Source organism: Furipterus horrens, unplaced genomic scaffold, assembly GCF_987537825.1.
Source record: "Furipterus horrens unplaced genomic scaffold, mFurHor1.1.pri manual_scaffold_8, whole genome shotgun sequence".
NCBI lineage: Eukaryota > Metazoa > Chordata > Mammalia > Chiroptera > Furipteridae > Furipterus > Furipterus horrens.
Window position 1 is genome coordinate 94,455,035 of NW_028327178.1, and position 23,670 is coordinate 94,478,704.

A 23,670-nucleotide genomic window follows, 5' to 3' on the forward strand; every position below is an offset into this window, starting at 1 on the left:
TTTTCCTTTTTTAAAGGTAGCTAATTCTTAAGTGGTTTTTGTTTTTTGTTTGTTTGTTTTTTGATAGCAGAAGCCTGCCAAGCTTCGAAGAAAACTTTAAAAGGTGGGGAGGTGGTTCAAAACAAATCTGTCTATCTATCTATCTGTTTGTATAAGACACTCATTTAATTATCTTATCCTTTGGTAGAGTTTTTTCCTGCCCAGCAAGATACATGTTTTGCCTTAGCTGGTCTATTCGATGCTATTGCTAAGAAACTGAGTATCCTAAAAGGTTCCTGAAGTGAGCATTTATTAGTTTAAACTCACTTTTAAAGTCAGTTTTATAGCCTCCCTGACAGCACTGCCGTGGTGGGGATAGAGCTTGTGGGGGAATTTGGAGGTGGTGTCCAGGCTACCAGAGCGTCCCTTCTGATCGTACTCCTTGTGGGCAGGCGGTCCCGCCTCTCTGTTGGCCACGTGGGGGAAGCATTGTCAATCTTAAGAATAACTCATTCACTGTCCTTTATTGGGAATGGAGGTATTTTGCTAACGTTAGGGTTTGTAAAGCTTCTAGAACTAGTAAAACCTTTGAGTTGAGGATAGTAAAGTGCATCTTAGACAAAAGCAGACGCGAAACCATCTCTTTTCATTGTTTTTGATGGGCTCATCAACAGGCATGTATTGAGGCCATAACACCACATACTTCAGTCAGGCTGAGAGGTAGGTAAATCAGCACTCGAGTGCTGCAAAGTATCTTATAACGTCATGCTATGTGTTCAGACTCTAGAATATTATCTGTGATGTTGAAAAATATTCTTTTTAACAAGATACTCAAGGTAAAGTTTCATGTGAGTTCTGTCTTCCTTGAAAAAAATGTGATAGCTGTTATGTAGCAGACTTATGTGGATAAGTTTTAAACTTTAAAAGAAATAGGTTAATAGTTAATGTCCTCCTAGGCTCCTGAGATGAAAACCATGTTGTTACCATTGAAGAATTAATGAGTAAAGAATTTTGTAAATGAATAAAATGATTCACGTCTCACTTATGATCTGGTTCTCACTGACTCAGTTCCAGATCATTCGTTCTCCCCTCCCCATTTTCTCAAAGCATCTTCACTTTTCTCTCTTCTTTCCTATCTTTCTGCTAGTACACACCCTCCCCAGCCACTCCTGAAAGACGAATGCTCTTTCAAATCTTGGTGATGACCTGAGAGGCAACTTATAGAAAAAGTAATTAGATTCCTTGCCCCATTTTTTGTTAATGAAATTGTCCATTGCTAGAGGCAGTATTCCACTGTCCCGAGACTTCTTTGTTAGCATAATTTTATGTAACAGGTTTGCCATGTAACTTGCAAAACCACTGTAGGAGTCTGCTGGTTGCTGGATGCATACACTACCCCCTCCCAACTTCTGTGACATACACTTACAAAGTATCTGACCTTTGTGTCATCCTGAATAAAAGTGAATTTCTTGTATCTGAGCCTTGGTTTGAAACAACAAATTCTTTAAAATAGCTTGGCACATTAATTGGTTATTTGGACCTAATGTTAGGTCCTCTCCCCCCACCCCTGGGCTCAGTGTGGGTTCACCACATGATCTGGGGGAGGGAGTTCTTACTGAAATCTCCATGTAGACAGATGGCATTAAGCTCTTCTGTGCAGGGAATTTTCAAGCGAGCAAGGAGCAACTATGGAGAGGAATTTTCCTGGCTGAAGGCATGGGTGGAAAAGTAACAGGAGTTTTCATGTTGGTTAGAAGATGATGGCAGCAGGGAGAGATGATGCAAATTATGCCTTTGAGATGATAGTTTCTGAGGTTGTAAATAAGGAAAAGGGTCTGGAGGTTGTGTACATTGCTCCTACAGACCCAGTTAGCTCTATGGCTTCAGGTTCAAATCTGGTCACTTCCTCAAGTCTTGGTTTATTCATCTATAAATTAATGAGGTTGTACTGATATTCTTTGTCTGAATCTGAATCTTATTATTCTTACTCTCTGAATATCACTTGGTGCCACTATTAGAAAATTTACTAAGCTATATATGGGGGGGGCGAAAGTAGGTTTATTTACAGTTGAATATAATATAATAATAAATAATAATGCAAGAATAAACTGTGTTTTATGTATTCAAAATTGTAAACCTACCTTTGCCTACCCCTGTATAGAATATAGCCCAGCGTGGCATAAAATGATTAAATACATAGGTGTGGAGCAGATGAACTCTGCCTGGCTGCAGTCACCCTGACGACCCAAGGAGCTCTGAGAATGTGTACACATTGTCAACATTTGCTGGTAGTACATTGATTCCTGGGTAGTACATTGGTTTAGATGTTGTCTGTTGTCTCTCAGTGGTTATCAAATGGGTTAAGTTATGAGCTGGGCACTGTTAGGTGCTGCGGTGTTAGGAACAGGGTCAGATCCCAGGGTTCCTACCTTGGTTTCATAAAGGAGATGGAGGTTTCTTAATGCATGTGTTGTGTGCTGATGGAGGTATGGAGGCTCAGAGGTCTTAATTGTAGTGTTTGGAAGACTCTTAGAGAAGGTGACCTTTGAGCTGGGGCTTAAGGCTTGAAATAGGATTTCTCTAGCTGGAACGAAGGGGGAAAGGAAAGTGAGCTGCTGTTCATGGTAGCACTATATGTATTAACCCTATTCTAAGAATTGAATTGCTTAAGTACAATAACTGAAGGTGACTCCTAGGTCCCTCTTGGAATCTTCTCTGATTCCCTTATTGATTTTTTTCTATAGCAAGGTTTTCAGACCCTTTACTATCCTGTCTATGCATTATCTAGATTATAATGCCTCTTTTAAAGTGTGGTGACTAACTCAGTTTCTTGGGTCTGGAGCTGAATTGGATGTTATGCTTCTACTAATACATCCTTAATATGAATTAGCTTTAAAAAAATTACAGTTGGTCATCCTGTTGATTCATTAAATTTGAGATTTACTAAAACCGTCAGCTCTTCTCTGAATGAGTTGTTTTTAAGTCACATTTTCCCTGACAGGGACTTTATATATTTGCTATTTTGAGTTTAAACAAAAGTCTCTAACTGGTCATACTCTTCTGGTTCAACCAGTTATGGATCTATCTGTACTACCATTCATTTACATTTCTTTGCCTCCCTGCTTGAGTAACTTTGTGAAATGTCTTTTTGAGATAAAGGTACACAGGAGGTATTGAAAACTACTAACCTTAAATTACCAACACACGTAACAATATTAAGGGATGACTTGCTCTGCACGATCCCTGCTAGCTTCTAGTGTTCTTCCCCACAAGCCCAAGGTGTGTGCATAAACATATCATTTTGCCAAGTTTAATTTAGATCTTTTTTAAGAAATAAATTATTATTGATACAATTGAAGTCTCCTGTGTACCCTCCTCTGATCCCATTTTATTGTGTACCCCTGCCTAATCCAATTTCTTTTTAGAAGTAATTATTATCCTGAACTTGGTGATTATTATTGCCATGTATTTTTTACTATTACTACTTAGTATGCATTCATTGATATTTGAAATTTTCTTTTTTCTTATATGCTCCAGTGAACATTTGTTAAATATCTCCTTGTGCATATGTCTGAGAATTCCTCTAATATTAATAATTGTACATAGGGGTAGAATTGCTGGGATAGTAATAGACTATACGTTTCATAAGTGTTATTAGGTATCACAGATTAGCTCTATACTCATTTCCACACCTTCCACTCAGCAAGTTTTAACAATGCCTGTTTTTCCAGTTCCTCACCAATACATGGTATTATCAGATTTTCATTTTTTTCATTTTTGCCAGTCTGATGATATCTAATGGTATTTATGTGCAGTCACCTACCTCTGGCAATCATGAATCAATGAGCATGGTTTTATTTACATTTTTAGATATATTTTATATATTTCTCTATATTTTTAAGATTCTACATAAAAGAGAGGTTGGCATGATACCTTCCAGGTCCACCCATGTTGTCAATATTTCTTTATCCATTCATCCATTGGTGGACACATAGGTTGTTTCTATATCTTAGCTATTGTAAATAATACTGCAGTAAACATGAGAGTACATATGTCTTTTCAAGTTAGTGTTTTCATTTTCTTTGGATAAATACCCAGAATTGGAACTGCTAGATCATGTGGTAGTTTAATTTTTTGAGAAACCTTCATACTGTTTTCCATAGTGGCTGCACTCACTTACGTTCTCACCAACAGTGCACAAGGGTTCCCTTTTCTCCACATCCTCGTCAACACTTGTCATTCCTAGCTTATTGATAATAGCCCTTCTAATACATGGGAGGAGATCATCTCACTGTGGTTTTGATTTACATTTCCCTGATTAATGGTGTAGAGTGTCTTTTTATTTGCCTGTTGGTCATGTGTATGTCTTCTTTGGAAAAATGTCTATGTAGATCTTCTGCCCATTTTTAATTGGATTATTTGTTTGCCTTAGAGTTGTATGAGTTCTTTATATATTTTGGATATTAGCCCCTTATCAGATACACAATTTGCAGTTATTTTCTTCCATTCAGTAGGTTGAATTTTCATTTTGTTGATGGTTTCCTTCATGTGCAGGAACTTTTTAGTATGATGTAGCTTCACTTGTTTATTTTCACTTTTGCTTTTGGTGTCAGATGCAAAAAAAATCATCACTAAGACCTTTATCAAGGAGCTTACAACCTATGTTTTCTTCTAAGAGTTTTATGATTTCAAGTCTTACATTTTCTTTAATCCATTTTCAGTAAATTTTAGTGTATAATGCAAGACAGTGGTCTAGCTTCATTCTTTTGCATATAGCTGTCCAGTTTTTCCACCACCATTTATTGAAGAGACTGTCCTTCATTATATATTCTTGGCTCTTTAGTTGTATATTAATTGACCATATATGTGAGGGTTTATTTTTGTACTCTCTATTGTATTCTGTTGATCTTTGTGTCTTTTTTTATGTCAGCACCATACTGTTTTAATTACTATAGCTTTGTAATATAGTTTGAGGTCAGGGAGTGTGATGCCTTCAGCTTTGTTCTTCTTTCTCAAAATTGCCTTGGCCATTTGGAGTCTTTCATGTGCATTTCCCTGATTTCTAATTAGATCGGGGTCCCTTTTTATATGCTTATGGGTGACTATTGTTTTTCTTTTTTGATCATAATTGTGATTATATTTCTTGTCAAAAGTTGGTTTTAAGTAATTTTAAAAGTCTGTTGTATATATATGACTTTGCAGTTAGCAATCAGTAAGAAAAATTGAATCCCAGGCTCAGTTTTCTTTTCAAAGTGCTTTATCTTATATAATTTTGCTTCCCTTAGCTTACTAAAGACAATCCTGTGAGGTAGCGGAGAAAGGGCAAAGCATTTTTATAAATGCCTTTTGTAAATAAGTCATTTTTATAAATGACTTATCTAAGGTCATGTGACTCTTAAGTAACTCACTAGAACCCTGATTTTTCTGATTATTGATCTACTGTTCTTTGCATTGTCCTGTGTTACTTTTTTTTTTTAGATCAGTGTAATTCTGTTGTTATTGTTTTTGGACTGATGTTTGAGATTCTCTCCAGCACCTAATAGAGTCATGTTCAGGTTCTGTTAGCTCAGTAAACACTTCCGGAGTGAATGAATGAATGATGATGGTTCTGGTATAGCTGACAGAACATTCGTAAGTCTCTTAAAATGGAGGTAGTTTACTTCCAAAAACTTACCGGTGCCTCGATAGCGTTGATAAAGAAACTGAATCAACATTCAGATTTCTGATACAGCTGCAGAATTAATCAGAGATGATGTGAAAGTAAATCACGGATGCTAAAATATAGTTTGTATTTCTAAAAAAGAAACCCACACATCCTTTGGAGGTGATATGAATATATATTAAAGCTTTAACAAGTAGTAAAAGTTTTTTTAGTAGGAAAAATTGATTAAGTAGAGTCTTCATGACTAGTTATTTAGATCATAAATCACATTCATGTTATTTATCAGCCAGTCAGATTACAGATCATAAGTGAAACTGTTGGTGATTTTAATTTTTGATATGTTGATTCCACCCCCCTCCCCACTGCGGACATTGATAAAACTCACATTTTCCAGTAATTATTGTGGTCTCACTACCTGTAATTTTTAAAATTGGGAATTAAGTAAATGAGGCTTTGAGATTTTGAGGAATTTTTGGCATGTAGTTTTTCTTTCAGAAAAAAATGTTAGTAAATTGCCATGATTCATTGATTTTTTTTTTTAAGGGCTAAGTCTTATAAAGGCATGATATATAATTATATATGATATATGGAATTTTCACTAGGATTTATTTTTTTATTTTTTATTTATTTGTATTTTTAGAGAGAGGGGAAAGGAACAAGAGAGGGAGAGAAATATCAAGGTGTGGTTGCCTCTCACATGCCCCCAGCTGGGGACCTGGTGTGCAACCTAGTCGTGTGCCCTGACTGGGAATCAAACCAGCGACACTTGGTTTGCAGGCCGACACAGGATATTTTTTTAAAGTATGGTGATAATTCCTTACATTGGTATATCACTTTAGAGTTTATGCAGGGTGTTTTAATAATCACAACAACCTTTTGAGGTGGGTAGAATATTCTGTGTCTGATGACTTTGATCCCTAGTTATGAACTTTGGCTGATGGTAGTTGTAGTATTAATGATTGTGAGCTTTTTCAGTTCTTGTGCCTTAAGCAAATTTGCAAGGGATCCCTGATGTTAACTTTGGCAGGTTTCATGCCTGCAAATATTGATTGAGCTAGAAGTCCTAGTTGTAAAATGTCACCAGTGAGTGTGCAGCCAGCCAAGGCAAGGGAAAACTCATTACTGCAGCTCATCTGTAACTTCTAGGTCAGGCCACTCACTACTATTTGGTAAAAATTAATGTTTGAAAACTCCATTTTATTCTGACAAAATGTAATCAGGCAAGGTTAACAGGAGATGATTCTGAGCATTTCGAATTGGTTAAACCAATCTGCTTTTACACAGACTTGGGTTTGTGATATTCCATGTGTCCGCTTATTTTAAGAGGCATCAAAAAGCTTTAAAATTATGATATCCCCAAGTAATGGTAAGAAGGAATTTAATTATGTATATACCTCCCTTTCTCCTCTGTTGCATGCTTCCCCTCCCCCATATTGAAAGTATTTATTCTGAAAAAAAAAAAAAAAGCCATGAAAGATTAAGAAAGTAGTAGGATTATTGTCTTGAAATAATCTGAAGATTTTCTTTTTAAATGTGAGAGCAAGACTAACCTGTTTTATATTACTTTAAAAGGAGAAGATTAGGGACCAGGGAAGGGAATTATACGTTAAAAGGTTTCTCCTCAATTTATAATTAACTGAATGATCAAAGATGGAGGGGGCACAATGTAGGCAGGAAGTTAAATTCCTGGTCTCTGGAAATGTTTGGAAAGCCCCAGCTTATTTGTAGCAGAGATATTTTCAAGAGGATTCAAACCTCAGAAAGGCGACTGGGTCAGGTCAAGGGTTCCTAAAGTCTGGAATGTCTTGAGTGCCACAGAATTTTACTGCAAGAGGGTGTGAGTCCAGATGTACACAAGGGTTTTCTGTAGAATGAATATCAATCTCTCATCTCTCTCAGCATCAATATCTCTCTCAACATCAATATCTCTCTCCTTCCTTTCCTCTCCCCTCTCAAAGTTTGGGCGTTAAATAGACAAATTCAATGAAATGTTTAGCAGATAGAAAGTGACGTATTTATTTGTTGTCTTTGTGGCTTTTCTCAATCACTGCATACTAAAAAGTGCAGCAAGAGGTGGAGATCTATCAGATGTTTTGACAGTAAAAAAGGATCATCATTTTAAAACCTATGAATGGTAAACACCCTTTGAGATTCTTTGATTTTGAATCAGGTGTTTCAAAGACAGGTAGGAAGCTACATATATAGTTTTTGGCCACACCGCGCTCGCACTTTAGATAAACATACGTACATACATATACACATAAATGTGTGAAAGTGGTTATTGTTTATAGCTTATAGACTGAAAAAAACTCGAGAAAGTAAATTACCGTATTTACATTTCCCAAGGGAGAAATGTCTGTGCGTCTTACCGAGCAAATATTGCATCACAGACCATGATGTGTATTACCTGATCTGTGGTTCCCAGAAAGCTAAAAGAGTACCTGAACCCTAAAGTCTCTCCTCATTTGTTAATGACAGTGATGATGGTTCTTAATACTGCTGTGGACTGCTGTTCACTTTACATGGTTGAAATATTGTTCTGTTATATTTTATTAAATATTTTAGTACACCATTTGGTTCAGAATTTTTTTTTTTTCTTATTTTCCTCCTATAAACCCAGGTGTCTCTTATGGTCAGGTGCGTATTATAGTGCCACGGCTTCTAAGTTAGAGGAACCAGATTTGAATTTAGGAAAATCTGACTCCAAAACTCATTCTTCATGCAGGCTCTCAACTGCAAACAGGTCAGCAGTGACTGGTTAGTGTGGCAGAGAAGGGAAAGCCCTGTATTGGGAATTAGAAGCCTTGTGTTACTGGCCACCAAGGACAAGTTGCTTAAACCCACTGGGCTCAGATTTCCCTGTGTCTATAAAAAGGAGGATAAACTGTATTTTCCTTTTCAGATCAAATTGCTGAGTCTTATCATTGGTTGATATTTAGGGAATAGCTCTTTGTACCCCTACTTGGAAGGCTCTTCTGAAGTTGTCTCAGTTTCCTGGTCCTAGGTAAAGAGTAAGGTTATAGAAGAGCTCCTTTGACTTTTTTCATTTCCTTAATAGAATTGAACATATTTTTTTCTTCCATTAATGTGAAAGTACATTTTATGAAAATTACCTCCTTTCTTAGCCTGGTAACTTGAAATATTGAGCTATATTTAGACGTTCCCCCCACAATACACATCTACACTGTTATATCCTGGTACAAATGTGCTCTTCACATTAATAATTGCACTGTATGTTTTCATAATTTATCATAATGATACCATTATTGCTTATTATAGAAGTCTCTCCCCCCCTCCCAAGTCTAATTGAGGTCAAGACAGATCATAAATGTGATAATATAGGTTGCATGCTCAGAGGAAATAGAGTTGGTTTCATAGTGGAGTTTTAATTTAGGATTCGTTCTGGTGATGTAGCCTCTTCCTATGGTACATTACTTTGAGCCCAATATAACTAACTGCATGTTCCCACAGCCCCTCATTATAGCTACAGCTTCTCACTGCTTTTTAATTAAAAAAAAAAAAAAAAAAAAAAGAGGGAAAAATGATACCTAAAGCTTAGGTTGGATATTGTCTAGGTACACAGGGAATATTCTAGTCAGATTGCTTATTTCATTTTTTAACTCTTTCAAAGATTTCATTGGAGATGTCTTGAGTTCTATTTCTAGGGGATGGGTGATACACACACACACACACACACACACACACACACAGGGTGGGCAAAAGTAGGTTTACAGTTGTGAATACATGGAACAGTTTATTCTTGTTATTAATTATTGTATTTATTTGTATTGCAACTGTAAACCTACTTTTGCCCTGCCCATATATATATATACTCATCCGTCACACACTCTCTCATACACATAACAGGCTTCAAGAGTTTTGGAAAGTAAAGGCATCTTATATATATGTCCGTGTATATATGTCACCTGGAAGCTTTGAGCTAGTGGGAATTCTGTATGTATCCTCAAAAGGCTGTGAGCTGTGTGGTTGGTTGGTGGCAATGCTTAGTGGGCATTTATACTGCTCGCTGCCTATTGGGAGTAAGGCAGGGAATGGAGAAGATTGTAACAATTCTTAAAGGCTGTTCTGGTACATCAGAAGTTAAGAGTTAATCATTTTTTTCTCTAGTTCTGTGGGCAGCAGAAGCAGAGAAATGACTTTATTAAGAACCTCTTTTTTTTCTTTTCATCATTCCTTCATCTTGACGGATTCCATATACCTTTCAGATACCAAAACAAATGAATCTCCAAAGGTGACTGGTAAGAACGGCTTAATCCTCTTGAGTTCAGCTGTGTAAAACGCCAGTGCTTGGGCCGGAGCTGTTGACCTCTGACAGGCTGCGGGTGTCGTGTTCCCTTTCTAGACTAGTGAAATCAGTGCGACAGTCCTGAGGCTCTTTCTGCTTACATATTCTTGCTTTCTTTTGTTTAACTGGGCACTCTCTCAGTGGCGAATATCGGTAGGTATAATCTAGGCGTTTATTTCCAGGTCAAGGGATTGTTAGCCTCACAATTTTTAGTGGGGAACTTTTCACAAACAGGACTTCAGCTTTATATGAGCCTCTATTTCATTGTGTTTTGCTGGAAAGACAATTCCCTTTGTCTTTATTAGGGAACAGGAACTCCTCAGATGAAAATCCTCCAGACCTGTGCTGCCCAGTGTGGAAGCCACTAGCTGCACGTGGCTGCTGGGCCCATGAAATGGGGCTCTGTTTGTGTGGAGATATACCCTAAGTATAAAATATGTCTACCGAGTTCCAAAGACTTAATATGGGGCGGGGGAGAATGTAAAGTATTACATCAGTAATTTTTTATATATGTTGAAATGATAATATTTTGGACATATTGGCTTAAATAAAATATATTATTAAAATTAACTTCACCTGTTTGTTTTACTTTTTAAAAATGTGTCTTACTAAACATTTTAAATTACATCTGTAGTTTGCATTATTTTTTGATTGGACAGACCCAGGCTGTTAAACCCCTTGGTAGCAAAGCAGTGTTTGTCTTATTTACACTTATGTCTGTAGTCCCCAGCACAATAGTTATACATAGTTGACATTTGTTAAAGAAATGAATCCTAATCATTATTATTCATAGTGGTCAGATTTCAATAATGCATGGGAATTTCTCTATTTAGAATGTTAGTATCTGTAAAAGAGACAATTGAGGGATAAGAGAAGTTAAAGAACAGAAGTTCTTAAAATTTTGCCTTGGGAGAAAAGTGCTGAAAGAAAATATATCAGGGCCTTCGAATGGCTTACCCATCTGTTGGAGAGGGAAGTGATCTGTTGGTGAGGGAGCTATATCAGAGCCTCCCAGTGGGTTCTGCTGTCCTCCGCCACAGAGTTGTCATGAGAAGAGTGACAGCTGAACACGCTGTGTGAGGAGGAAGGGAGCTGGGGAACCTAAAGGCTGCCCTCTTAGTGACGTTGTGCTTAGACTATTCATGAAGATTAACAAAGCCGTTCTTGTCTCAGGAATCTATACTGGCCCTGTCTGTCTGTGTTCCCACTTAGACATTACCCTAACGCAGCGGTTTTCAGCCCGTGTGCTGCAGCGCACTGCTGTGCCGCAAGAATGTTTAAAACTTGCAATACCTGACTATAGTCAGGGCACTGACCTCTTTTCTATTAGATTGTCAAATCAAAAATGACAACAGGCAACACAACTATAACCATCCGGTGTGAACGAATCAAAATTATACCCACGTTTTTTTCAGATCAGCAAAAAATATATATTTTTGGTTTGCTGCAGAATTTTAATAATTAGTTTATGTGTGCCGTAAGATCGGTCACCCTAATGGACGCCTGGGACTGCTGCTGGGCCAGCGGATTACTTGAGGACCCTTCTAGCCTTGGGATTCTTTCTTTAATAAATTATTTGTTGAGTGAATAGCTTAACAAACATTACTTTAACTCTGCCAGGGTCTCGCATGTATATATTCTTGCCTGAAAGTCCCTCAGACCTGTCTCAGTTAGGATCCTGGAATCAGAGTAGATCAGCAAACTTCCCAGAGATCAGGTCCAACTTTTAGAAGGCACCAGGTTGTCTTTGCAAGAGTTTATTGAAGGATCTCAGGCATTCTGTCTCCTGCTTATAAAATAGAACTGTTACCTACTACTCTTCCCCAGAGAGGTAGTAAGGATGAAAATAGGGACTTTTAAGTTCTGCAGGAGTGCTATTTCAATGGAAATTATTAGAGTTAAAAATGAAACTCCTCCTGGATCTCTGAAATGTTTGTTTTGAAGAAGTGTATTGGCAGATGTGTTCAAAGGAGACATTACTAGTGTTGTTTATTTTGCATTTCTTAACTGTGGCAGTTTTTAGCTCTTTCCTTTTAATTGTGGTCCGCTACTTTCTCTCTCTGCCCTCAGTGATAAACAATTCGGAAACCTCCTTTCTGGGGAGAACTGTGGAGCGCGTGCTTTGACTTGGCTGCTGCAGCAGTCTCATGCTAATCAGAATCACAGCAGGGCTTGTTTTATGAGCCTGAAAGAATTAGTGCTCCCGGGGGCTGAAGTTCCTTACCTGCTGGGGAGCTACAGATTTAGTTTGGAGCCGGCTCTCTTTTAGGACCAAGCTACCTTTCCTTCCCCTTCTTGCATGAAAACCACCACCTCATTTTTTTTTTTTTTTTGTAGTCCGTGTTTATTGGCATGTTGATTTCTTTTTTGTTTTTCTTTTTTTCTTTTTAAAAATGTAGACCAGTAACGATGACAATAGATTTTTGTATTTATTGAAATAGGTTGTGATCATATGAAAGTATAACCTCTCTCAGGGAGACTAGGAACAGAGTGAAAAATAGCAGGTGGTACCCCGCAAACCAGTGGTCTAATGTGTTTTCTAAGCAATGTCAGATGCTTAAACTTATTGAAGCACCTGGGATGTGGAGCCAGCAGGGTACCTGGATATAGCGGGGGATGACTTTGCACCACTGGGATAGTAGAGTTCAGTAACAGTGCGGGTTCTAAGTCACGGTGAGATGTGTGATATGTGTAATAGAAATTTGTCTGTTATTACCTGACAACTTAACAAGCTGGCAGTGAATGTGGCATTTTTTTCCTGTTTCATAATATCATACCACATCACATATACCATACTGTTGGTTATTATAAACAGATAAAGAATAGCTTGTTTGAGGAGCCTAATGCAAATGTTTTATGTTGGGGAAGACAGCATCATGTGGATTACCTCATAGTAAACATTGTTATATTTATTTAGTACTGTTATAGTTTAGAGTTCTTTCATCTTTTGGTATAAACTGCCATTTATAAGACGAACAAGTTCTGGGCATCTAATTTATAACAGCATGACTCCAGTTAACAATTTTGTATGGTATACTTGAAAGTTACTATGAGAGTAGTTCTTAAATATTCCAAAAAAAGGTGATGGAGGTGTTAAACTAACCTGCTGTGGCAATCATTTTGCAATATGTATGTGAATCTAATCATCATGTTGTACACCTTAAACTTACACAATGTTATATTTCAATTATATCTCAGTAAAGCTGGAAGAATATAAAATAAATGGTAAACATACACAAAAGTATCCTTTTGAAATTCACAAGGAAAATGGTTATAATCTCCATTTGCAGATGAGGAAACTAAGGCTTAGGTTAAATGAGATGCCCAAGGTTGTACCAGCAGTAACCGGAGCTGAAAGGAAACATTGGGCTGGTCAGTGTCTAGTCTCGTCTCGGCAGCCATCCGTCTCGAGAGACGATGGTGTAGCTTCTTAAGTGTCTATCTGCACCGCCGAGAATGGCTGTGCAGTCCGACTCGGGAGTGACACGGTATCTGTCTCCTCCCGTGTTGAATCGACATCTTGCGATGACGCTGGAGTGTCCTCTCCAGTGAAGCTGAAGCTACAGAGCCTGGGCAGGGTGATATGGAGGGTCTGCTGTTGCCCATGCAGCAGACCCCCCCTCTCTTCGCAGCTGAAGGGTCCAAGGGAAAGACAGAGTCAATACAGCTTGGCTTCAGGTGCGCCGCAGGAGTTGCCGGTGTTGACTACAACGTCAAACCGCCTTAGGGACTCCGGCTCCGGATTTTCTGTCGGGGTTTACTCCCTTAGCCTTTCCCCTGAAGAGGTATGCCGCAAGGCAGCGGAGGTTTTTTGGAGTCAGAGTTTTCCTTCTCTGATGTGCCCTGACTGGAAGATCGAACCAGCGACACTTAGCTCGCAGGCCGACGCTCAATCCACCGAGCCAAACCAGCCAGGGGTTCAGTGTCTAGTGCAGTGCTGTTTATCCCCCACCTAATGGAAAGCACCTCTCAGAACTCCATGAACTGCAGTGTTACAGGCAAAACGAGGTCTTCACAGTACAGTGGAAAGAGCTTAGGACTAGGGATCAGGCAGTGCCAATTCTGTTTTTAGTGCTTCTGCTGGTTTAGTGACCTTGGGTAATACATGACCTCTGGGCCTTACTCTGCTCTTCTGTAAAGGAGGAAATTTGGAGTGCAGGGGACCCTTGGAAGTGACATGTAATATTCTCTGTTTGAGCTACTTGGGAGCGATTGTAATCTTTCTTAGACATGAATTAAAGCTATGTGCTAAGGGATTGGTGTTGGGGATTATATGCATTAAAGTCACCTACAACGTAGCTGGTTTTTTTCTTCCCCTTGAGTAACAAGTAAATTGAGCCTAAACCAGTGTCTTCATCTCAAAGTGACTGTGTTCCCTATGATTTTTGTGTGCATAGGAGCTGTTATGAAGTGGTAAAACTTTGCATATTGAATAAATTTTGTAAAAAAAAAAAAAACAAAACACACAAGCCAACTACTTTATAGGTGACTTTAATCATGTATTTATAGAATCATAAAGTGCTTGGAAAATACCACTGAGAGCTTTAACTTATTTCGTGGGAGAAATAGTATGGTGTGGTGCTTTTTAGTGGAGGAATTCTTGAAAGCTTCTATAATATTTGCTAGGTATGCCCTTCTCTGTATTTTCTGAATCTAAAATTCTGTGTTTATTTTCTCTCTTAGCCCAACAGGGGCACAAAACGTCCCCGCGATGATGAAGAGGAAGAGCTGAAAATGCGTCGGAAACAAGCTGGTACCCGAGAACGTGGCCGCTATCGGGAAGAGGAAATGACTGTAGTCGAGGAAGCCGATGATGACAAAAAAAGGCTGCTTCAGATTATTGACAGAGAGGGCGAGGAGGAAGAAGAAGAGGTAAGGTGGCAGAGGTGGGCTGGCAGCTGAGATGGCCGGCTCTGACACAGTCTGTGGAGTGCAGTTTTGGGCCAAATACTTAATTTCTCTGAGCTCTAGCTTAATCTGTAAAATGGGGTTAATAATACTTGTTTCACAGTGTTGACAAGAGGATTAAGTGGTCTAATATATTGGGAAAACGTTTTGCACATAGACAGAATTTTAAAATTATTTTGGATTATGTGTTATAATAATGGCCCAAGTACTGAACTGTGGTACAGTTGGTATTGACTGGGGAGCGTCAGGGAGGCTTTCTAGACCATACCGAAGACACAGAGTAGAATTTTGTTGAACAAGTAGAAGACAGGCTTTTCAGAAGTTGAAATGGCATTAGCAAAGCAGCAAAATGAGAAGTTCGGGGGCGGGCAGCTAAGGGATTAGGTATTTAGGTGTTACTGAAAAGAAAAATACAGTTTAGGGAAAGAGATGTCTTTCTATCGCTGGTCCTCAAGATACCTTAGAGCCTTTGCACCCACTTCTGCCTCCGTGCACTCTGCTGGGATGCGCCCCTTGTCCTAATGAAGAACACCCTTTGCACGGCTCTCATTTAGGCCTCACTTCCGCTGTTCCTCCTCGGGGAAGTCTTTCCTATCTCTGAGGTAGCCCTGCAAGTCGTTCTCTCCTTCTCTTTATCACTTTATTCTGTGTATTCCCTTCACAGCACTTCCCATGATCTGGAATTTCGGTTTGTTTCTTTTACTCACTTGCTGTACCCTCTGCAGCCTCATGGGAACAGGAACTGGCTCTGTTTTGTTCACTGCTCAGAGCCCTCAGCCCAATGCCCAGTTCTTGGTAGACCCTTAATAAATATTTATTGAATAAATAACTGAATGAGGCAGAAAAGAGTAGAGCCAAAATATCAGTGATTAAAAATAAAATGGCCATACCTTTGTGTCTTTTTAAATCCTTATGTGTTAACTTGTATGTTATTTCACTCTGGCATTTTGTTCAATATGAATTATGGAAATAGATTCTTGAGACCCAGCTATTTTTTTTTCCCTCAAAGACATGGTGCTAAGTTTGGATTTAAAAAAAAAAATGAAGCTGGAATGTGAATCTAAGAGGAAAAATAAGTTGATCAATATTTCACAAAGGCCTTTACTGTGTTATGCCAATAATTCTCTCATTAACATTTATACCAGGGCTAATTTGGGGGTCTGCCCCTAAAAGATGGTCACACATTGGAAATCTGTGGTGGGAGACAGTTCCAAATTTCCTTTCTGAGGGCAGCAGCCCTGCCAGGCTTTTAGCCAGACAGTGTGTGTAGCACATCCTCCCGTCTTCCCTCGCCAGCCCCCGCCCCCGCCCTGTCTCCCTCCCTCCTCTCTAGCTTCTGCTCAATCTGTTGGCCCTGCAGCAGCAGTTAATTGGCAGGTATAATTCCCATGTAGGGCAAGGCTGGTACTGGAGGATTAGGATAGTAGCTGTCATGGGTAAGTGCTTTCTAGCCTGAGAGACAGACATATAATGTGGGACCGGCCCTTCTGTTAAGGGACAGGGAAAAAGAGATCACTTTGTAAAAATGACACATGGAAGACTACAAGTTCAGGAGTTATTTTCTTACTGCCGCCAAAGTCCCATTTGATGAAAAACAAGTGATGTTTGCCCCTGTAAAGTCACGTGAACTTGTAAAATATTATTGTCCTTTTTGTGCTACATCACCAGCATTCATCTTTCTGAAATCTCCCTCTGGTTTCTGACATTGAGCTATTGGAGATACTGCTGTGGCCGTTGACTAAGACTGATAATTCCGTTTTCCCGCAGTGTTGGAGAGAAATTAAAGGAGGGGAGGCCAGTCCCTGGAGAGGCTGAGACTTTGGGAATCCTGTGAGGGCTATATTAACACTAATACTTCTTTTCCTATAGGGTGAGCAAGATGTTAGCCAAGGGAAAGAAAAACAGTGGATAGATATTAAGGTTGCTTGAAAGTTATTTAACTCTTTCCTAGAAATCTGGATTATTTTAGTTAAATCCTAGTGAAACGTTGGGTACATCGTGCCTGTTACTAATAGTAAGAATACCAGCTTCCGTTAATATAGTGTCATATAGATCATAGAACAATTTTATGTACCTCACCTCTTCAGAGCATCTCTATGACCTTAGAAGATATAGGTAATATTTCCTCCATCCCACTCTCCCTTCTCCTCTTGTCTTCTCTTTCTCTCTTCCGTTCTTTCTTCCTTCAACAGATCTTCACTGGATTCCTCCTGTGTACCAGGCCCTGTGAGGGGAACTGAAGAGTCACCATTGAACAAATAGATCTGGGCCACCAACAGGGCTATTTTCCCTGGTGTGGGGGGACAGGTTATCTAGGCCAGATCATGTCAGACCTTCCTTACCTTTGGGGCAGGACAAAAGTAGGTTTACAAGTTAGTTAGTTGTATGGGAAATAATACAATAATTAATAAATAATAACAAGAATAAATTGCATTTTGCCTACTCAACAACTGTAAATCTACTTGTGCCCCACCCTGTATGTCATGTGAAGGATCTGGGATTTTATTCTAAATGCCAAGTAGATGAATTCAGGAGACTTATGAGCGAGAAACAGCTGGATTTGATGAGGGCCTGAGGATGATATTCAGCAGAGTAACATTGCAGTGTGACTAGTGAACAGTGAGACTAGGCTCTGAATGCTGGCTGGGCCTTCAGTTTTCACCATGTCAGGGAGCCTCTCTGTAAGCTGTAGATACTGGGGAGGGGCTGGGGGGTCATTTGATAAAATCTAAGAAATGTGTCATGCCCAAAACGAATTTACAGATATCTTCCACTTAAAACCTAATATATACAAATCAAAATTTAGAAAAAATAATTTTGTTTGTTTGTTTATTTATTTTTAGAGAGAGGGAAAAGGAGAAAGAGAGGGAGAGAAACATCACTGTGTGGTTGCCTCTTGCACGCCCCCAACTGGGGACCTGACGTGCAACCCAGTCATGTGCCCTGACTGCAAATAAATATTTAAGAAAACAATAGCTAGCATTTTTTAGTTTACTTAAAAATTGTGGGATGATTCAGTGCTTTTCAGAAAGATCTGTTTCAGGGTCTCTTAATAGCAGTTTCTCTATTGCTTTTAGGTGTGAGTTATGGTCAGTGACTACAAAGCTATGAAGCCAAGAGTTGGGAAGGTGTTAGGCAGAGTGTATTGCACCACATTACATTAAACTGGGAAATAAACTGAAGAGAAAACATTTCTGAAAATTTAGTGTATATTTTCTTGGGGAAAATGATTCTGTTTTCAAAAATTTACTTACCTTTGTGTAGGTGTTATTCTAGTACATGAAATAAGAAAACTCTGTGATCTGCTAGTTTTTAAATATTTCCTCTAAGCTTCCTCTAATTCTTGATGTTATAGCTGGATTCCAGGGACCTATCTGATTCTCTTCCCAGCAGCTAGTAAGGACCAGAAACAATAATGTATAAGAAATCTCCTAATTAAGAGCCATTCTTATGGTCTGTACAAAAACAGGTGGAGTGTTGGATTTGGCTGGTGGACCGTGGGTTTTCTGACCCTTGTGTGGGGAAAAGATTGAGGGCCACTGTCACCTACTGTACAAGTTTTTTTTTTTTTTTTTTTTTTTTTAGCTACTGAGTGTTGTCTTACCTATACGACAAAGGAGAAGATAAATTTTAACTAACATGTATCTAATATTGTTACTTACCCCATGCCATATAGTCTGCTCAAGAAATATTTGTTGACTGAGTCTTAATACCTTAGACTGAACTTCTTGTGCTAGATGTGAGACACACACAGTGATAACAAAGTGGCATGAGCAATGAGGGATCCTTAGCCCTCATTGCAGTGGGGGGATAAATTATGTACTGTACCTTTAACCCAGAAAGGTGAGTGACAGAATAGCATGTAAAACCCATGGAAAGAAGTGATTAGGGAATGACAGTTGTTGCATTTGTCCCTTTATACCAGGAAGAACCATTGGATGAAAGCTCAGTGAAGAAAATGATCCTTACATTTGAAAAAAGATCATACAAAAACCAAGAGTTGCGGATCAAGTTTCCAGACAATCCAGAGAAGTAAGGCTCTGTTTTACTGATACCCTTTCTCCTCTGAGGTGTTTTGTTTGCTATTTTTGTTTGTTTTGTGTGATTTGGGTTAGGAGTTTCAGGACGACTCACATGTTTGGGAAATCACTAGAAGGACTCACAGAACTCAGTCAGTGGTACTGAGGGTATACAACCAAGTCAGCAAAGGGCAGAAGCTGGAGAAAGTCATATACCGACTTCCCCGGTTTTCTCCCCGCACTGAGCGGGGTCAGGCTGACATGCTCCTTTCTCCAACAGTGAAATACATCAGCATGTGTGCAGTGTCTGTCCTGACAAGTCCATGTGAGATTCCGAGTCTTAAGGTATTTAATGAGGACATGTCATGTAGCCATTCTGCACCAGGAACAACTACCAGAATTCCAGACTCTCAGAAGGAAAGGCAGACAAAGCAACCTTATCACTTAGGAAACTTTTCAAAAGCCATGTTCCCAGATATCAGCCTAGGACCAGGCCCTTCTAAAGATTAGGCCTGTTATGGTAACTCTTTTCTACATTCTTCTTCTCAAGGCCCAAAAAAGACTGACCTTGGCTGCTGTTAGTGATAGCTTTACTGTTGAGAGAATGTCAAAGGCTTTGGGGTTAGACAAATATGGGTGTGACTCCCACATGACCTTGATAAGTCACTTCTTTTAGCCTTAGGTGTCTCATCTGTATAAAGAAATAATACCCCCTTTACAGAGTTGTGACTGTTAAATGAGAATAATTTGCAAGTGTTTAGATTGGTACCTGGCATTTAGAACACAGTTATGAAATGATAGTCACTACACTGGCTCCTCAGTGCACAGCGAACTACTATAATGAGCAATCTGGTATCTTTCAGTCAATCTTGAATCCTAACTAAAGGGATGTTCATATTTATACAGATTTTAATGTTCTAAATCTCTCTCTCCTTCCCTGTTTTCTCTCCCTCCCAGGACGTACACTTTTAATGAATCTTAATATGTCCAAGGCCTCTAGGCAATTAAGAGTTGGAAAGTATAATCTTTGCACTCAAGTTTATAGGTTATTAGGCACAATAGCAATAAATGCACAGAAGGAAATTTACTTTAAAAGAGATACAACAGAATACTGTGGGAGCCTAGAGGAAGAAACTGTGAATACCAAATTGGGGGCTATTAAGGGTTTCACAGAAGAGGTGGTATTTGAGCTGGGCCTTGTAGAGTGATTTTGATGTTAGTAGGCCGCAGAGAACATGGAAAAGCATGCCAGGCAATGTGACTAGCATGAACAAATGTATAGAGGTATCAGAGGTCCTCAAGTCCTCATGGCAGCCTGGTAAGGCTAATGTGACCCACCTCATTCTCTCTGTATTTAGATGAGGTGGGGAGAGAGAGGAGAACCTGGTTAATGGACCTGGGGTCATAGCCCTCTTTGACAGGAAGAGCAGCTAGATTGCAGCTCAGCTTTCCCAGCACCAGAGTCCTGCACGTTTTGTGCTGACTTTCACCACATAGTAGCACTTGTCATTCTGCACTGTGTGTATGTGTGTGGGTGTGTTTGATTACACAGGTAACACATGAATAGATTTTCATTGTAAAAAATATCAACATGCATAAGCAGAATAAAAAATGGAAGTTCTCCTTCACTGCACTTGACCCCCTTTCCATTTCCCTACCTAGAGATAGCCGTGGGGAACACTTCTGTGAGTATCCTTTTGGATTATTTTCTGCATACTTATTTACATATACATGCAAATTTTTTTTTTCCTACCTAAATTATACTGTACATATTCTGCACCTTGATCTTTTTTGGTTACATGACCAGATCTTTTCATCTTGTTATATGCTTGTTTACATGGTGTATGTGTGTGAGTGATTACAGTATTTTATGGTTTATAGATATCATGGTTTATTGTTTTTCTATTGCAGACATTTGGTTATTTTAAATATTGGCTTTTAGAACAATGCTGCAGTGAACCTTTGTGTACATGTGTCTTGGTGTAAAATGTATTTCTATAGGATAAATGTTGAATTCCCAGATTGAGGGGTATGTACATTTTAAGCTTTGATAGCTATTGCCAATTCCCCACTGTATTCTTTTATTCTCCCACCAGCAGGTCTCTTTTCCCATTTTCTTGCCCACAGTGAATGGGATCAGTCTTAAACATCTTTGCCATTTGTTTTATTATTTCTTTACTCACTGGTCTTCCTGCATTAGACCCTGCCCTTCCAGGAGGTGAACTGTGTCTTGTTTGTGTCTGTTTATAGTACCTAACACAGTATCTGCCATACTGTAGGTGCTCAGTAAACATGAGATCTTAGTTGATATTGTCATTACTATATTTATTTCTCAGAACCTAAAGATATTATGAGGAAGCTGTGCCCTGGGTTGATAACTCTGGAAATTTAAGAAATCCAGATTATCCTTTTTCTCAGCTATACCAACCTTGACGTGTTGCTTACGTCCCGTTTTATAGGCTGGTGTTCCTTATAGTCCAGGGAACTAGAAACTGAACAGCCAAAAGAAACCTTCCCCAACACCGAAACCAGTGGTGAATTTGGTAAATGCCCTGCAGAAGATATGGAAGAGGAACAGACTTCTAAAAGATCTAGAAACAATGATGAGATGGTTGAATTATGCATTCTGATTCAGAGCAAGAATGCTGGGGCGGTGATTGGAAAAGGAGGCAAGAATATTAAGGCTCGCCCTGACCAAGTGTGGCTCAGTTTGTTGAGCATTGACACGCGAAGTGAAAGGTCACCGGCTTGATTTCCGGTCAGGGCACATGCCTAGGTTGCCGGTTCGGTCCCTGGTCACGGTGTGCACAAGAGGCAACTGATCAATGGTTCTCTTCCTCTGTTTCTCCCTTTCTTCCCCTCTCTCTAAGAAAATAAAACAAAAACAAAAACAACAAAAAAAGAATATTAAGGACCTGTGTACAGACTATAATGCCAGTGTTTCAGTCTCAGACAGCAGGGGCCCTGAGCTCATATTGAGTATCAGTGCTGATAGTGAAACAATTGGAGAAATTCTGAAAAAAAAATCATCCCTACCTTGGAAGAGGGCCTGCAGTTGTCATCACCCACTGCAGCAAGCCAGCTCCTGCTCGAATCTGACGCTCTGGAGTGCTTAAATTACCAACACTGTAAAGGAAGCAACTTTGTGAATTGAGACTGTTAATTCATCAGAGTCTGGAGGGAGGAATTATTGGGGTCAAAGGGGCTAAAATCAAAGAACTTCAAGAGAACGCTCAGACAACAATGCAGACTTTTCAGGAATGCTGTCCCCATTCCACTGACAGAGCCGTTCTTACTGGAGTAAAACCTGTTGGGTTGTAGTGTGCATGAAGATCATACTTGATTTCATATCAGAGTCTTCCATTAAAGGACATGCACAGCCCTTCAATCCCAGTTTTGACTTTACAGTGATGTTTGATGACCACCATAGGCGTCCCATGGGATTTCCCATGCGGGGAAGAGATGGTTTTGACAGAATGCCTCTTGGTCAGGGTGGGTGTCCGATGCCTCCATTTAGAAGAGATCATGATGGTATGAGCTTTTGGCAAGGACCCCCTTCTGGACAAGGTGGCCAGGTTGGTAGCAGAGTGCGGAATCCTCTTCCTCCTCCATCACTACCACTTAGAGAAGGAGATCTAATGGCCTAGGACAGAAAAGGAAGACCTGGAGACCGTTATGTTGGCATGGCTGGTTTCAGTGCTGATGAAACTTGGGACTCCGTAGTAGTTACATGGAGCCCGCCAGAATGGCAGATGGCTTATGAACCACAGGGTGGCTCCAGATATGATTATTCCTCTGCAGGGGGCTGTGGCTCATATGATGATCTTGGTGGACCTATTATTACTACATAAGCAATTATTCCCCAAGATTTGTTTGGATCTGTTATTGGCAAAGGTGGTTAAACAAATTCGTCATGAGTCAAGACCTTTGATCAAAATTGATGAGCCTTTAAAAGGGTATGAGATTGGATCATTACCATTACAGGAGCACAGAGCCAGATACAGAAGGCACAGTATTTGCTGTATGCAGATGTTGAAGGTTTCTAATGCAAGATATTTTTTCTTTTTTATACTGTGAAGCAGTACACTGGAAAGTTGTTTTTTCTAAGACTAGTGAAGAACTGAAAGAGTCCTGCATATTTTTTTCTTCTTCTTTTTAATCTACTTCTGTTTAAAGAGCCAACAGTCCTCTGCCTCATAGGTGTTCTGCATTTGAGGTGTAGTGAAATCTTTGCTGTTCACCAGATGTAATGTTTTAGTTCCTTACAAACAGGGTCAGGGAGTGGATGTGTAAAAACTAACATTGAAATTTGGAAACAGCAGCAGCATGAGTGGATTTTAATTTTTGTTCATTGTTAGAGGTGAGAAAAGAAAGCTCCCCCTATGTAATTATTATGAACATTTTGCTTTGTGGTCACTGTAATATTTGGGGTGGGGGAGTGGTATAGGGAGGAAAAGTAATCATTCATATGTCCCTGATATCTATTCATAGCAGTGTGTAGAATGTAATCCTCATTTGTAAGAAACTTTATGATTTTTAAAATAAATTTGGTGAAGCTAAAAAAAAATCCAGTTTACTTTTTGGAGTGCCAGCATTGCTTTTGCCCACTTTATAGGTTTATTTCTGTCAATTTGGAGCAGTGAGTTTCGGCAGGTTATGTATCACATCTTAGGTACCACAGATGCTCTCATGTTACAATTCATAAACTGGTGTTAAGAAAATGTTATTTTATTTAAAAAAAAATCAACAGTGTTTTCAATTCAGATGAAATTTGTATGCTATTTTAGTTTTTAAAT

At 39.2% G+C, this 23,670-nt stretch overlaps 1 protein-coding gene and 1 pseudogene across 1 annotated transcript in view; both read left to right on the plus strand.

Moving 5' to 3' along the window:
• The window catches only part of CTNNBL1 (catenin beta like 1), a 162,581-nt gene that overhangs the window by 16,686 nt on the left and 122,225 nt on the right, over nucleotides 1–23,670 (plus strand). The window contains exons 2-3 of the mRNA XM_090286384.1: nucleotides 14,631–14,819; nucleotides 18,781–18,887. Of these exons, the coding sequence (XP_090142510.1) occupies nucleotides 14,631–14,819; nucleotides 18,781–18,887 (296 nt within the window). The remainder of the gene's footprint in view (nucleotides 1–14,630; nucleotides 14,820–18,780; nucleotides 18,888–23,670) is intronic.
• Nucleotides 19,136–22,920, plus strand: LOC150003538 (heterogeneous nuclear ribonucleoprotein K pseudogene; annotated as a pseudogene).